The sequence below is a fragment of the Megascapheus bottae genome, chromosome 6 (assembly GCF_031878675.1).
Source record: "Megascapheus bottae isolate mThoBot1 chromosome 6, mThoBot2.hap1, whole genome shotgun sequence".
Taxonomy (NCBI): Eukaryota; Metazoa; Chordata; class Mammalia; order Rodentia; family Geomyidae; genus Megascapheus; species Megascapheus bottae.
Window position 1 is genome coordinate 35955597 of NC_143514.1, and position 16895 is coordinate 35972491.

The 16895-nt window shown below is 34.3% G+C and overlaps 1 protein-coding gene across 1 annotated transcript in view; it reads left to right on the forward strand.

Annotated features, from left to right (window-relative positions):
* The window catches only part of Negr1 (neuronal growth regulator 1), a 791453-nt gene that overhangs the window by 306409 nt on the left and 468149 nt on the right, over positions 1-16895 (forward strand). Inside the window, exon 2 of the mRNA XM_090334607.1 lies at positions 9463-9695. Coding sequence (XP_090190733.1) covers positions 9463-9695 — 233 coding nt within the window. The remainder of the gene's footprint in view (positions 1-9462; positions 9696-16895) is intronic.

Genomic DNA, 16895 nt, shown 5'->3' on the forward strand with positions numbered 1-16895 from the left:
GAAATTTTTCCTGTGCTGTTCTTTCTGCTAATAAGTGTTTTTGCTATATGTGGTCTTTTATTATTCCATATGAAATTTTGGATTGCCTCTTCTATTTCTTTAAAGAATGACATTTGGGATATTGATGGGTATTGTGCTGAATTTGTAGATAGTCCTTGGCAAGATTGTAATTTTCATGATGTTAATTCTTCCAATCCAGGAGCATGGGAGGTTTTTCCATTTTCTCAGTTCTGCTTAAATTTCCTTTATCAGGGTTTTAATGTTTTCATCAAAAAGGTCCTTTGCATTCTTAGTTAAGTTAATTCCTAGGTACTTTATTTTCTTTGAGGCTATTCCAAAAGGAGTTGCTTTCCTGATTGTTGCCCCATTCCTCTCATTGTTGGCCTAGAGGAAGGCAGTTGATTTTGAGGGTTAATTTTTTTTTTTATATACCCTGCTACATTGCCACCGTTTTGAAACAGCTCAAGTAGCTTGCAAATGGAGCTTATAGGGTTCTTTAAATACAGAATCATGTCATCTGCGAAGAGGGAAAGTTTCACTTCTTGTCTTATAGCTCTGGCAAGGAATTCTAATATTATAAACATTTTAACTTATATGAAACTTTTATAAGAATTTCTTGATTTTAGCAAATAGATAAAGTTCTCAAAGTCAAAAACAATAAAAACTCACAGAGATTTATTTTGTGTTTGTATTTAATCTGCAATTTTCAGTATCAAGAGTTTTTAAGATGTTTGAGCATTTTGTCTTCTAGTATTTGTTAACTTTTGTTCTTTCATGTAAGATATATTTAAACCTTTTTTTTTTGCCAGTCCTGGGCTTAAGCTCAGGGCCTGAGCACTGTCCTTGGACTTTCTCAAGGCTAGAGCTCTACCACTTGAGCCTCAGCATCACTTCCGGCTTTTTTCTATATATGTGGTACCGAGGAATCGATCCCGGGTCTTCATGCATGCTAGGCAAGCACTTTAACCACTAGGCCAAACTCCCGGCCCCTATTTAAAACTTTTTATACACAAGAAGCACAAGGATGAATAGATTTCCTTATCTCATAAATTAAGAATCAGTTAATTTTTTTTGCTTTCTAATATTAAGAATTAAAATATTACTATAAGGGTATAATTGCAACTGCAAAAGATATATGCATATATTTCCTTAATATTTCCGAAGAACTTAGGATTGGAAACAATAGTTATGTCATAATAGTATTATTTCTCTTTCCTGTTTCTTACTTTCGTCACTTCCAACTGGACATATTGACAATATTTGATAATACCTGTCCTAAAGAGTTACTTTAAGAATGGACTAAGAAATAAATGAAATAAAATTAGAAAAAATGGCCGGTATAAGGCAAATTATGTACACAATTATTGCTCCCTGCATAGCAGTATTGAACAATTACCTTCAGAAATATGTTTCTCATGTTGATATTGTAAAACTTGTTTAAATTATACTATCAGTAAGGGTTAATATTTAAGCAATTGAAATTAGTTTGACAATGTCCAAATATTACAGATTTTCTGCCTCTCAAAATTCCCAGTTAGGTAAATGTTAGCAATCATTTGAGTCTCCTAGTAGTTTCAAGAGTTAAAATATTAAGTTAAACTAAAAGTTACATAAAAGACTATTACTGTCTTAGAAATATTTAGTAAATACCTATGATATATATAGTTAACATATAAATCAATTCTCTGTAAATATATGCATGCATTTGTTCATAGTCATTACATAGGCAAGTAATCTTGAAAAACAAGTGCAGATATAAGCAAGACTGTAGCATTCATTTTATTCTATTTAATTTTCTTTAAACACATTTTGACCTGGAGGTTAATATATCACAACTTCACTTGTGTGCACAATTAGCTTGGTTCTCAATTTCTTTATTCTTTATTTTAAAATTCTGTCAGATTTAGGGATTTCTAATATAATGAAGTTAAAGCTACATAGGCAATTGGCCTATACATTCATAGGAATATTAGTTTCACATGGATTAACTTGGAATTCAGGAGTATCATACATTTCTTTTTTTGTTTATGAGTGCCTTTAATAAAGATTTCATTAATGAACATATCCTGAGAACTGATGATTTTCCATAGAGTTGAGTAAATTCTTCTTTATAGAATAGCTATAATGGTGCTGAAGTTCTTGCTTTTGGAATACAACCCATAGAATCTAGAGGTATAAAAGCACAAAGGTCCCTCATCATCAGTCTGGGGATTTTTTGTCCCTACCAAGCTTACAAAAATAATTAATAACCTAGATATGCTAATTTCTAGTAGATTCTCTGATGCCTAATTTTCAGATTTAATCACTGTGAGGGTTGGGGTGGGGGTGCTAGAAGTACCACAGGCAGAGTCTGTTAGACTCTTCATAGCCAGACTGGCTCATGGAGAATGACATTATTTATAAGGAAGTTTCTTAAAAGAGTTCAGAAACAAAAATTGCCATCATTATTAGAAACACAACAACTTCAGGTGCCTCAGTTGATATAATTAACCCACTGTGAAATAAAATGAAATATTCTAATGAATTTTTGTACATTTTCCAAGAGCCAGATGTTTTATGTACATAAAACACTCCAATTACTGACTGAAAATTTAAGCATTTGTCATGATATTTGGTATGATGTTAACATAGCTTTGCTAAGGAGGGTATTTCTGGAACTTCTTTATTCATCTCTCTACAAAATGGGTAATACAGGAGGTTTTTGTGTTTTAAGTAAGGAATAAAAATATAGTTTCAAGAAAAGAAATACCATACTCAATGAAAGAACCTAATTCCTATGGATAATTTTTATCTATATTATTTCATTGTCAATACTGCAAGGAGATTGTAAAATTACAGACCACTAGCTGCTAGACATTTTTTGTTAATCCGGAAGAGTTAAAATATCTAAGTTTGCTAATGGATCAGTAAAATTCCAGGCTGTACCATTCATAAGGAAATGAAAAGACTTGGAAAGTATTATGTTAAGAAGGCAGACACACAGAAACAAAGGCACTATAGTTTCTCTCACTCCTGGCAGACAGAAAGAGGTAGTAAGTCTAGAAGTAAACACACTGGGGGTACAAAAGCAGTTCTAAAGGACAACTGAATTATAATGCATGCTCAATTCTAATAGAGAGATCAAAGAGCACAATATTTCATATAGACTAAGCAGTCTAAAAAAAGAAATGGGAACTTCAAGAGAGAAGGTAAAGATAGAAAGACTAGAAAGAGAGGTATTGAAATTGGGGAAATGGGGAAAGTGCAGTCAAGATATTCTCTGGGTGTACCAAAAAAAAAATTTGCTGAGTCTTTTGAGGAATTGCCATACTGCTTTCAAGAGTGGTTGAATGAGTTGACACTCCTTCCAAGGGTGTAGATGAATGGATCAAGAAGATGTGGTACTTATACAAAATGGAATTCTGTACTGCCATCAAAAAGAATGACATCACCATATTTGTAGGGAAATGGAAAGCTTTGAAAAAAATCATATTAAATGAGGTAAGCCAGACCCAAAGGAACATAGGATCTATGGTTTCCATCATTTGTAATAATTAGTACAGGTATAAGATTCTCCCAGCAGAGGATCACAATAGCTCAAAAGCTATGTACCTGTATGACATACAGGATGAGACTAAATGAAATGATCACTAGGATATGGAAACAAAAGATTTATCTTTGTGATTGTTGTTTTTAATTTACTATGAAAAGTGATTTCTTTTCTCTTCTTTTCCCTTTATATTTAATCTCATGTGGTTACTGCCTTTGTTACCTGGTATATTGTATGTACTTATGTTTGTTTATTTGAAATAGGAAAGGAAGGGGGAAAACAAGATATTGGGAGCTGGTGGGGGGAAGGAAAGAAGGGCAAAAACATGAGAAGGGGTATCAAGTTTAGAGAAGTCATTATCATTACCTGCTGAATGTAACTATAACCCCTCTATACATTATCCCAACAACAAAATACAATTAAAAAAAAAGAATTCCCTGAGTATAGCACAAAATAAGAAATATAGGGGAAGAGATGGGGGATGAGATTTTTGAAGAGGGGGAAACCAATCAAGATACATTGCATTCATATGCTGCCATGTTAAATGATACCTCCCTTACAGAACTATTCAAAGTAAGGATAGTAATAATAATAATAATAATAATAATAATACCTGAATTTGCAGAGAGAGGGATGTGGCTTCTCTGGTCTCATACTAACCCTTTTCCTTACACACTAGCTTCTCAGAACTCCTCAGACCCCATTGTCTACTTTGTCACTATATTAAGAGAGTTGGTGGCTACTTTTGTTCAGATTAAAACCTACTAGTCCCTTGTTTCCTTATCTATAATATTAAGATGATAGAAATTTCTTGTTTAAAGAGTAATTTGCAGATTAAGTAATATGTAGAAGGTGCCTAATAAATTGTCTAGGATAGATTATGCCGAAGGTTTAATGTATAAGCAATATTCTCAAGGCTGCAATCAAATAGCACAAATCATTTATATTTCAAATAATGTTGCGTAGGGTTTGATTATTTACCTGCAGTCTACCTACCTGAGTTTTTCATTTTAAACTCCAAGCTGGATGCTGCTAGTCCTTATCTATGAACATCACTACTTGGCAGCCTGAGTTGTTGGGATCTCAACTTGAATCTAGTCTGTGATACTTTTGAACTGAAGGATAGCCAGGTGATACATGACTGTAAATCCTTGTAACTAGGAATTTTGATATATGTGATTGCAACACAGGTATGTGCCCCCAAAGGAAGCAAGGCACTCTTACAAATGAGGACTGAAGCCGGGCACAGTGGCTCATGCCTATAATCGTAGCTACTCAGGAGGCTGAGATCTGAGGATCAAGGTTCAAAGCCTTCCCGGGCACAAAAGGACCTGAGACTCTTGTCTCCAATTAACTTCTAGAAAATGGGAAGGGTAGGCCAGTAGCATTGGGCTGAAGAGCTAAGGGACACAGCCCAGGCCCAGGGGTAGGGTGGTAGCCTTAAGCTGAAGAGCTCAGGGACAGCACCCAGGCCAAGTTCAAGCTCCATCTCACACACACACACACACACACACACACACACACACACACACACACACGAATGAGGGCTGAAGGTGAGGCATAGTGGGGTTACTTGCTTAGTAATCACAGGATCAGAGACCCCAAGTTCAAACACAAATACTATCAAAAGACAAACTTTATATAACAAAACAAATAATAGCAACAAAGTCTCTGTTCACTCCAGGCTGTTCTCAGTTCTTCACATAATCATTCAGCTGACTTAGCACATCCTCAATATCATACAGTAGTTATTATAGTTATTATTTATGATACATATATTTGCACTTAATTCTGTGTTAACATGTCTTTTGTAGGTGTTGCTTAGCTTTTTCAACTAGGTTGAGAGGATTAAGATACTAATATTCTTTATATTAACCTTATTTTGTAAATTATTTTAAATTTCCTCTCAATGATCTACTCAGTAAACATTTATTTTTGCTCAGTACCTGTAGGCCTTTGGACTGAAACAAAGGAATCAAATGGATGTATTCTAGTTGAGAAAAAAAAAACTAAGCAAGTAAAATAATATCATGATGAATGATGATGTATGGAACAGTGGTGTATTTTTTTTCCCTGCTTAATACCTAGAATGTTCAGTGAAGATCTAAGTTAGATAGGAAACAAGTTCTGGAGTACCTTGGGGGACTTGAATTCAGGATGGAAGGATCAGAGAGGAGAAAGACAAAAGCCACCTGAATTGTTGCAAGCTCAGGTAGAGGACCACAGCCCAGAGGAGAGGACTGAAATAGCTATAGATGAGGTCATGAAAAGCAACTGGTCTTATACTAGTTGGGATGTGGGCCACCATTGGACTAGTGTTTTCTTTTGAATGGACTATGAAGTTTGGGAGTGTTGATAATCTGATTTAAACCCTAAAGGGATCACAATATTTGGTATATATAGTGGCAGGAGAAAGGGACTGGCTCCAGGAGTCAAGCTTAGAAATTAGAGACTCTCAGAGTCTGTCATGATGATCCTATGACTTTCCATATGACCAAGTCCCATTTTGTCTGTCATTACTCATGGATATGCATTGTCATTGTTGCTCTGTTATAAATTATATATATATATATACCAGTTTTTTAAAAAAGATTATTTGTTGACCCCAGAATCCATTAACTTAAAGGAAAGAAATTTTGTGCTCCAAAGTAAAACCAAAATACATAAATTGCTGTCAATCATTCTAACTTGGCTCTCACTCAGACCCCACAGTTATGATCATGTTTTCTCTGTTTATTAAATTTCTTAATACAATACATACATTTTAACAGTAAGTTTTAATTACAAAGGAAAAAATGTGGGAGGAAGGAGAAAAGAAAAGGGATGTGTGAATATGAAAACATGGTTCTTATTCTTTTTTTTTTGCCAGTCCTGGGCTTGAGCTCAGGGCCTGAGCACTTTCTCAAGGCTAGAGCTCTACCACTTGAGCATCAGCACCACTTCTGGCTTTTTTCTTTATGTGGTACCCAGGAATCGAACCCGGGTCTTCATGCATGCTAGGCAAGCAGGGTTCTTATTCTTAAGGAGTCTCTATAATGGTACAAATAAATGGTATAAATATATATTATCTGCAATTATCTCACCAAACTTATGTTATGAATCTTATATAGCTAGCATTATATATTATATATTAATATATAATATGTATATGTGTATCTGGCTTAATCATGAATTTTATCACCTGCTTTAGAAATAAAGTCATCCTCTATTTTACTTCAAAACTCTATAGAGAATATTTATGTATTTTGTGAATTTTAAAATATAGAATGACACACAGGCATTGTATTCTTATGTGATAGCCTCCGATGCCAGAACATACTGGGTTTTACTAAATAATCCTGTGATATTCTTGACAACCCACAAGGAAGGTACAGATGTTCCTGTCTCCAATGAAAGGAAAATGCCCCCACAGAGTGTTCTAAATCAAACTTTCATGCTAAACTATCCATTAATAATTAATTTTCTGCATCTTTTGGAATAGGATAGGTTAAGCAGTTGGTCACATTCAGTAAATAAGAAATTACTTGCCATAATATCTGCAACATTCTCATCATCTTCCTGTTTCTGTAGCCCACTTGAAAAGTCTTTGATCTGAATTACTGTGGAAAGGACTTTGAATGAAAAATAAATAGAAGGCTTGATTATTAATTCAACGTTGCCTCTTGTTGATACAGTGACTTGGGAATGCCATTTTTTACCTGAACATTTCCATTTATTTTGTAGTGGTAGAGAGCATAGGAAACTATATGCTATGAGATTATTTTGAGAACCCTCAAAGATATAGTATGAAGGCCATGATTGCAGATAGTAAACAGTAAATATGCCTTGCACCCAAATATTTAATGACCCTATCGAATCATCCCAGCCTAGAAAAGATGATTCAGAATTCTAGCCTATACAGAGCAAATGTGATCTTGTAAAATGAGAAACATGTCTCCTCCATATTGGTTCTGCACATTATTTAAATTTATAATACACTGTAATTGTTTAATTATACCAGTGAAAAGGAGCCTATTTTCTTCATTAATTCCATAAAGAAAAGCTTTTCAATTAATTATGACCTTTACAACTTTGACTTCTAACTTTAGATTCTGTAGATAGCAAACTGACTGCAAATTACATTCTGCCCTGCACCTTTTTCCTTACTTCTTCCCCCACTGATGAGTTTCATACAGCTGGCAGCAGCCTGCCCTGTTGCTTTCAGCTGGCAATTTGGTAGCAATCTCAAATACTGTGTTCAATCCCCCATGGTATTCTGTAGAAATGCTGTCAAACTATTTCGATGTATGTGTGTTTTCATTCTGTAGCTGTGCTTTGTACTCATTTAAGAAAACCAATCTCTAATTTGTAGTAGAACATTTTCAAGATGAAACAGAATGCCTGGCCTCAGCAAAATCACTGGCATATGACCATAGCCTTCTGTTCAAATCGTAAAGTGCTCGACTTGTATTAAGTCTAAAAGAGTATTTGTAAATCTTGTTATAGTATCTGACTCTGAATAAATTGCTTTGGTTTGTCCTTAAAATATATACTAATTGTTCTGTTGCTTACTATGTCATCTGGCAGTGGTTGATTGTCCCAATTTCAGTTTTCAAATATTCTACCCTGCATTCTATGATTATTTCTACTTCATTGAAATGTCTAGCTCTTTACATGGCACAACCCATGTGTAAAATTTCTGCCTACAAAGCTGTGTCTTCATACTATCATCTTTATATTTAGGCATTGCTATCCAAAATATCCCAAAACATAAACTTTCTTTCTAGCCTCAGGACCTTTTTAGATTATGTAATTGTCCTTTATGACTAATATATGTTGTGAATGACTTAATAAAAATATTTTGCAATGTTAATTGTTGGTGTCTCAACTGTTCGCAGAAGCCTAACACTTTTGGAAGCTAAAACACATTTGAAAGACATAAATGTATTCCTTATAAGTCGTGGAAGATGAATGCTTTTTAGAAACACTATTGGTCACTTTTTGAAAAGACAGCCCAAACTGCTACTAAAAGGTTTATATTAGATTTGCTGTATTTAATTATTACAGCCAGCAATAAAATCAGTTTATAGTTTTATCAGTAATATAGCTTAGAGTTTCAATGTACATTAGCAAATAGTTTGATTCTGATCTGGACTTTCCAACTTGAATATATGCACAAACATTTTCAACTATAGTATAGGATGTGTGGGGTGGGAGGATTCCAGTGGTTTAACTCTTGTGAAAAGCTTACAGTTTAACACAATATATACTAGGAAACTGGAACAGGTGTTGTCTGTGTTTGGGGGGAGGGAGTGCAAGGTTGAGGGACAGATGAATGGAGAGAAGAGCAGAGCAGACAAATACAGTCATAATGTTTAGTGAACACATGTAAAATAGAACTAGGTACATTGAGGGCTGGGGTTGGGAGAGATGGTAGAGAATGATGAAAGAATGACCTGGATCAATATACACTGTATTCAAAAACTGGCATGTTGAATTGAAAACACTTACACAACTACATACTAATAATGATTTAAATAATTTGAAAATTAACACTTAGTTGGCCTCATTTGTAATACCCATCTCTAATACAGGTCAAACCAGGTGAACACAGAGACCTTTTCTGCTTATCATTTCAAACATGGAACTGTTTTATTTGAATTTATTTAGATTTATTTATCATGCAGAGAATGAGAAAGGAGTTTTGATCTGGGTTGAAATATACCTACATAGGACATGCTGTTAAAGGACTGACAACTGTATTCAGGTATTGTTTCATATTTGCATGGGGAACACAAGCCACTCTGGTACATTCATGTCTCCTGGGTGCAGGTCTGATGTTTGCACGGGATAATGTTCTATTATCCCACATATGGAAATAACACTGAGCACACAGGTAATGTTTTCTCTCATTTTCATTTTGATTAATGGCATCTGTCTCTGGTACATTTTAGATGTTATTTGGAAGATGGAGCTTCAAAAGGTGCCTGGCTGAACCGATCAAGTATTATTTTTGCTGGAGGCGATAAGTGGTCAGTGGATCCTCGGGTTTCCATTTCAACATTGAATAAACGAGACTACAGCCTCCAGATACAGAATGTAGATGTGACAGATGATGGCCCATACACGTGTTCTGTTCAGACTCAACATACCCCGAGAACGATGCAAGTGCACCTCACTGTGCAAGGTATGCCTGTTCAAACTGCAATTTTATGGATGTCTGTACTTCATTGGCATCTAGAAGAATAACTCTGAAGCTAGTAACAATATTGTAAAATATATGTTGTCTTTGTCTTCTGGGCATTACATACCTAGGTGCTGTAAGTGCAATGACAATTATAGGCATTGAACCCTTCACAAAGCTCAAGAAATATTTATGAACCCTACATTAAGATTTTTATATATGATTCATTCTCTTTCTTTGCATCATCTCTAAAATAAATCTTTGTGATCTCATAATCAGTATACTGAAATAAGCATTTGGAAACCTATGTCAGATAGATACATTGAAATATGAAACTTTGTGAAACATGAAGAGTTCCTAAAGGTCATTCTCCTACTCTTTCATACTGTAACTACTATTTACTTGCTAGTCCCAAAGAACAGGCAGCATCCTTCTAGAATTAACTATTTAAATAGAATTGTTGGCAAAATATGTATCTATATAATGTTTTATATTTTATTTACAATTGAGAGATTATGAGACATGCTAGCTAACTAATAATTCCGAGGACAAACAGATTCACCAAATTACTTTGTTTTCCATGTCCCTTAAAATGTGATATCCTATACTGCAGTGTCCATGTCTCACTCCTGTAATCATAGCTACTCAAGATGCTGAGCTCTGAAGATGTAGGTTTGAAGATAGCTTGAGCAGGAAAGTCTGTGAAACTCTAATTTCCAATTCAGCAAAAACCTGGAAGTTTTAAGCCACCTGGTGTAGCTTAAAAGGTAGAACTCCAGCATTGAGAGAAAAAGCTAAAGGGCAGTGCCAACGCCCTCAGTTCAAGCCCTAGGATGGGCACAAAAACAAAAGAAAAAGAAAAGAATAAAAACAATGGAGGGGGGAAAGGAAGGAGGGCAGAAGGAAGGAAAAAATAAAGAGAAAAATGAAAGAGAGGTACATGACAAAAGAAAACAAATTGAAATTCTATATGATGCCAGTTATAAATAATTTAAAATGTATATTAGAAGAATGTAAAATGTGTGCGTTTGTCCTTTGTATTATTTATTTATTTTCTAATATTGATTATATTCTGGTTGTTTAGAAAGATAGTGCTCTATGGACAAAAATGACAATAGAATATTTTTAAGTAAAATTAATAACATTATGTGATACTGTTGTGCCTATGAATACATGTTTAATCTTAAGAAATAAAGTAAACACATTAGTTGTAATGTTTCTGAAATTACCCTTCAATTAATCAGGCTAGAAATGAGTTTTAGAACATGGCATAAGTCTGTAAACTATTGCTAATGTATGACATTACATAGATCTATTTCCTTATGTAAATTCAACTTAAATTGAAACAGGACTTCAAATATTCATAAGTAGTTTTAAGTTTAAACTTCTTCAGTAATTTGTTTTAAAAAGAAAATTATGATTTGAAAAACAAATCAGTGAGCTTTCAATAGGTGCTTACTGTGGCCATACAGATTCATATGAAAATGCAATACTTTTCTCCTATCCACCTTTATTTTATTTTATTTTACTCTTGCTGGGGGTTTGAAGCTGGGGCCTTTAGCATTCTATGCAAGCACTCTACCATTCAGATATATTGCCAGTACAAGAGTCTATTTTAATTCAAAGATTATTATGAGATGTCAGAAGGGAGTTATTTGTTGCTTCAAAAGCTAGTGTAATATATATATATATATTTTTAATTGTCTGCATATGAACAACCAATTTTGTATGTTTGTTGCTTCTTTATCAAGTATTAGATGGCTATGGGTCTGTGGGTTCATTTCTATATTTTTTTGCCAGTCCTGGGCTTGAGCTCAGGGCCTGAGCTCTGTCCTTGGACTTTCTCAAGGACAGCACCGGTTCTGCGGTTCCATTCCAAGGAATGGAACGCAGGTCTTTGCGCATCCTAGGCAAGCACTCTACCACTAGGCCAAACTCCTGGCCCCATTTCTAGATTTTTTTTTCTATTCCATTAGTCCTCAAACTTATTCTTGTGCTGTTTATATTACCATAGCTTTTGACAGAGTTTGAAAGTTGGTATTGATATTCCTCAATTATGTTCTTCCTTCTAAGAATTTACTTTTGCTTTTCAGAGTCTTTTGTTACTCTATATGAGTTTTAAAATACTTTTTCTACTTTTTGAAGAATCTTTTGGGATCTTGATGAGTATTTCATTCTATTTGTAAAATTCTCTGGACAATATTTTCACAATGTTGATTCTTCCAACCGAGGAACATGGAAGGCCTTACTACTTCCTCAAGTCTTCAGTTTGCTTTTTAAGTTTCCACAACAGAGGACCTTCACATCTTTGTGAGTTTATTTTCTAACCTTTTACTCTGCCAAAGTTTAGGATCAGCTCTAGTAGTTTGGATGAAGAGTTTATAGGTCCCTTTACGTACAGGATCATGTCATCTGCCAAAAGGGAGAGTTTTATTTCTTCTTTCCTTATTTGGATCCCCTTCATATTTTACTCTTGCCAGTACTATATTAAATAGGAATGGACAGAGCAGATATCTTTGACTTGTTGTTCCTGACTTTAGAGGAAATTGTTTTGTACCATTAAGTATAATACTGACTGTAGATTTGTCTTATACAGCAATTATTTTTGAGGGTTCCATGTATTTCTAGCTTCTCCAGAATTTTTATCATAAAGTTGCACCTTGTCCAATGCTTTTTTTCTGTATCTGTTGAAATGATCATATTTTCTTTTTCTTGCTTTGTTAATATATATATATATATGCTATACATCTCTGTAATGAATCCTGTTTGAGCATAGTGTATGATATTTTTGGTTAGTTATTGATGTTTGTTGGCTAGAATTTTATTGAGAAATTTTTGTATTGAGGTTCATCAAGGAGATGGTTCTACAGTTCTCTTCATTTGATGAGTCCCTATCTATTTTAGTATGAGTGCAATACTGTTTCCTAGAATGAGTTTGTTAGTTATCCTGAAGAATTTGGGGGATATTAGTGCCAGTTCTCCTTTGAAGGTCTTAAAGAATACAGCTATAAATACACCTTGTGCTTTTCTTGGGTGGGAGACCTTTTATTGTCATTTCAGTTTCAATAGTTGTTATGGGTCTATTTAATTGGTTAAAACCTTCATGATTTAGTATGAGTATATCTACGTTCTGTAGGAATTCATCTGTTCTTCCTAGATTCTCTGATTTCTTGATATAAAGTTTGCAAAGTATTCCCTCATAATCTGAATTTCACTTTTTTTCTTTTGAGAAGTTCTGTTTATCATCTCTAATCTAGTTCTACTTATTTGGATGATTTTTCTTCTTAGTTAGATTTGCTAAAGTCTGTAATTTTGATATTTTTTTTTCAGAGAACCAATTTGTTGTTTTGTTAATACTTTGGGGGTTTTAGTTTCAAATTCGTTTATTTCTAATCTAATTTTTATTATTTTTCCATATATTTTTGGTGTTTGTTTATTTCCTGTTCTTCATTGAGATTGAGGTACATCATTAGATTGTTGATTTGAGATTTCCCGAAATTGTTGATATTGGAACTCAAAGGTATACATTTGCCTATGAGTACTGCCTTTGCTGTATCCCAGAGGCAGAATCGATTCAAGATAGATTAACTACTTCAACATAAGCCCAGAAATTATGAAAATATTACAGAAAGAGGTAGGGGAAATGCCTTGGTTCATAAGCACAGGACAAACTTTCTAAGGTCTAGAATCACAACAGAGAAATATAGATTAATGGGATCGCATCAAACCTAAAAGTTTCACATTGTAAAGGTCATAGCTAACAAGGTGAATAGAAAGCTCACAGAATGGAAGATATTCACCAATTATATATCAGTCAAGGGTCTAATATAAAAAATGTATTTAGTACTCAACTAATTATCCACCCTCTCCAAATATAGGCTCCTAAAGAAACATCTTGCTGAATAAATGGGCTAATTCCTTAAAGAGAAATTGCTCAGAAGAAGAAGTAAATATGGCCATTAGACCTATGAAAAAATGTTCAATGTCTCTGAACAGACATGAAATACAAATTAAAAGAGCATTTAGATTCCACCCCTCCCAAGTTAGAAAGTGTAATATAAAGAAATCTTACAATGAAAACATGCTGGCAGGTCTGGGAGCATGGCCTAGTGTTAGAGTGTTTGCCTATCCATCCATGAAACTGTGGGTTTGATTCCCGGGTACCATCTACACAGAAAAAGCCAGAAATGGTGCTGTGGTGCAAGTGGTAGAGCTCTAGCCTCGAGAAAATCTTAAGGACTAAGGACAATGCCCAGGCCCTGAGTTCAAGCCCCAGGACTGGCAAAAATAATGTTGGCATACATGTGGTCAAAGGGGAATCTATGACACTGCTTGTGGGAATATAAATTTCAACTACTCTACAAAGTTATTTGGTAGTTCCACAAAAGACTAAGTATAGAGCTTCCTTATGACCCAGTAATTCTCTTCCTGGGCATTTATCTAATAATCCACACTAAATCAACCAGCACAATCATATCCATTGAGCATTATTTGTCATAGCCAAGATATGGAATTAACCCAAATTCCCCTAAATAGACAAATGGATCAAGAAAAATATGTCATAGAAAGATCCATAGATACCATAATAAATACTGTATCTCTATATATTTCACATACATCTGATAGCATATGTGAATGTGTGTGTGTGAACATGAGCCTTGTGTCCATGGTTGAAATCCTAATTATTTAGGATGCTGATGTCTTAGGATCATAGTTTGAAGTTAGTCCAGGCAGCAAAACTCTATATAGCAAAAATCTGGAATTAGAGATGTGGTTCAAGTTATAATCAACAGGATGGAGCAATAAGGGAAGAGAAAACACCTGGACCTGAATTTAAGATCAGTACAAAGCATAGACATATGGGATGAAATAAACTACTGTAAGATTTCAAACACAAGCATACTACTGCTGTTGTATAAGCTTAATCTGTTCTTAAATTCTTTTCCTTCTAATCTGAGTTTCTATATAGAACACTCAATGTTTTGTAGTATGTTCCTAAGAGGAAATGTACATAGCAAGTGATACATTTGAGATCCTTAAGATAGAACAGATTTTCAAATTTTTATTGTAAGGGTGATGTTCAGAGAGGTACAGTTACATAAGTAAGGTGATGAGTACATTTCTTATCACTGTTATTTTTATTTTGGTGTCTTGTATATATGTTTAGCTGATTTGGGAAAAGTACAGAGAATCACAAAATGGTGAGATAAAAAACAAAGGGTGTACCAATGCAAGAGTGATACTCACAAGACACTGTTGGAAGTGAACTTTACAGCTTCAGAGGAAGAGGAGTTAGGGGGAAGGAAAGTGGGAGAAACTATGGGGCCGGGTAGCAATGTTTGACAAGATAGCAGACATTTTTATACATCGTAAAGTTTATGTTTACAAGACACACATATTATTTTTCCTTTTTTCACCTTCTCTTATTCCATGTTGACTATAGAGTGTAAGCCTTGCCCAGGCATATGTTTTATTCCTATACAGATTTTAAGCCCTTTCTTAAATGAGTTAATTGCTAGTGGTAAACAATTTTAAATTTTTTACATTACTTACTTCAGTATTGCTCATTTTACTGGATACTTAATGGTAGGTAAATTTCAAACATTTAAGGATGGACTTAATTCAATATTTGCTACTGCATTTTATTCCACCAGAATAAGAAATGCCATGATACTGTTTTGAAAGTATGTGCTTGAGTTAAATTAAAAGCTAATAATTTTACAGTATTTATGAAGGTAATTATTTATAAAAAGTTGATTGACATGTGGGCCATTTTCCAATTATATTAATAAAGTTCAGGGAATACATTAATAGGCTTGTCAGTCATTCAAGAACTAAATAAATGTCATAAAAAGTCAATCCCACTTAAGCTTCATTTCCTCTGAATGAACAGAAATAAACTGATGTGCACAGATGCTTAAGCATATCTGCATAGTTTTGAAGCATATGCTCTTGGCTAAACCATTTATTAATCTAGTACTCACCCAGATAATGTTAGCCATTGAAAGAGGACTGTATTAATCGTTGACTGCAAACATATGCTGTCTACTTTAAAACAAAAGTCATCTTCAGTGGTTGCAACTGTGCTATTAGGGGAGTAAATCTTTAGAAGTCATTTTAGAGACAAGATAACAATGGATGACATACTTGCCCACACACAGAGTATGCTTAGGAAATTTGTTGGTGTCCTTGATTTGTTTCAACTACTAATATAAATGAGTAGGGAAACAGCAAAAAAAGAATGCATTCAGTCTGCAATTCCATCCATGTTTTTGTGTCTAGCCTTTACTTGTATTTTTTATTTAGCCTCTAGTAGATTTTCTTTCTGATGTTTATCTTCCTCCATCTGAGCTGAACAAAGTATTCTCAAGGTAACTAGGAATTTGGTTTTAAAGTGGTGGAACATAGCCAATATATTCAATAAGAAAAGGAAACTATTCAATGTTTCTGATCATGTGAGTTAATCCTCAGTCAGGGCAGTTTTTATTGTGCATAAATATAAACCTATAAGTTATCCCAGAATCAGTTATGAACATAAAATTCACAATTGTAGTAGAGATTATAAAACATGTCATATTTCTTGGTTTGAATGTATGATCAGTATAATTTTTAATTCGAGTATACAGTCTAGGTTATACATACAATATATTAGACTCTCCTAGATTTTGTATAGTAAAAAATACACATAATTTTATCAATCAAGTAATGTACTCAAGGGAAATATTAATTCTGTGTGAAAAATCTAGTTTCCTGAGCAAAGTAGAACATCTTCCTAGTGTATAAATCTATGACTTCTCAGTGCATTTAATTTTCCCAGGGATGATCACTCACCATATTTATACCAGGTGGGGTACAGCACCTCCCTTTTCCAAAAATAGATATGTTAACTGTTAGGAATGCCAATAGCATCCAGTGGCTATCCATTTTTAGGCTTTTCTCAGTTTCAGAGAAACCGCCATGCTGAAGATCAAGTTCTACCTAGACCAGCAATCATCCAATTCTGGTTGAAATATGGGTATAAAATGTCAGTTCCAGAGTTCCTGATGAGAGAGCTGAGATGCACTATGGTGCACTCTAGCTCAGTTCTTTACTCTGGTTAATTTTCTGTCATTCCTTGTTTTTTGCCATCTCAGGAATTGATCACAGGATATTCCAAAACATGCTTTGTGCTTTTAACTACACCCTGCAGAATCTATTACCCAG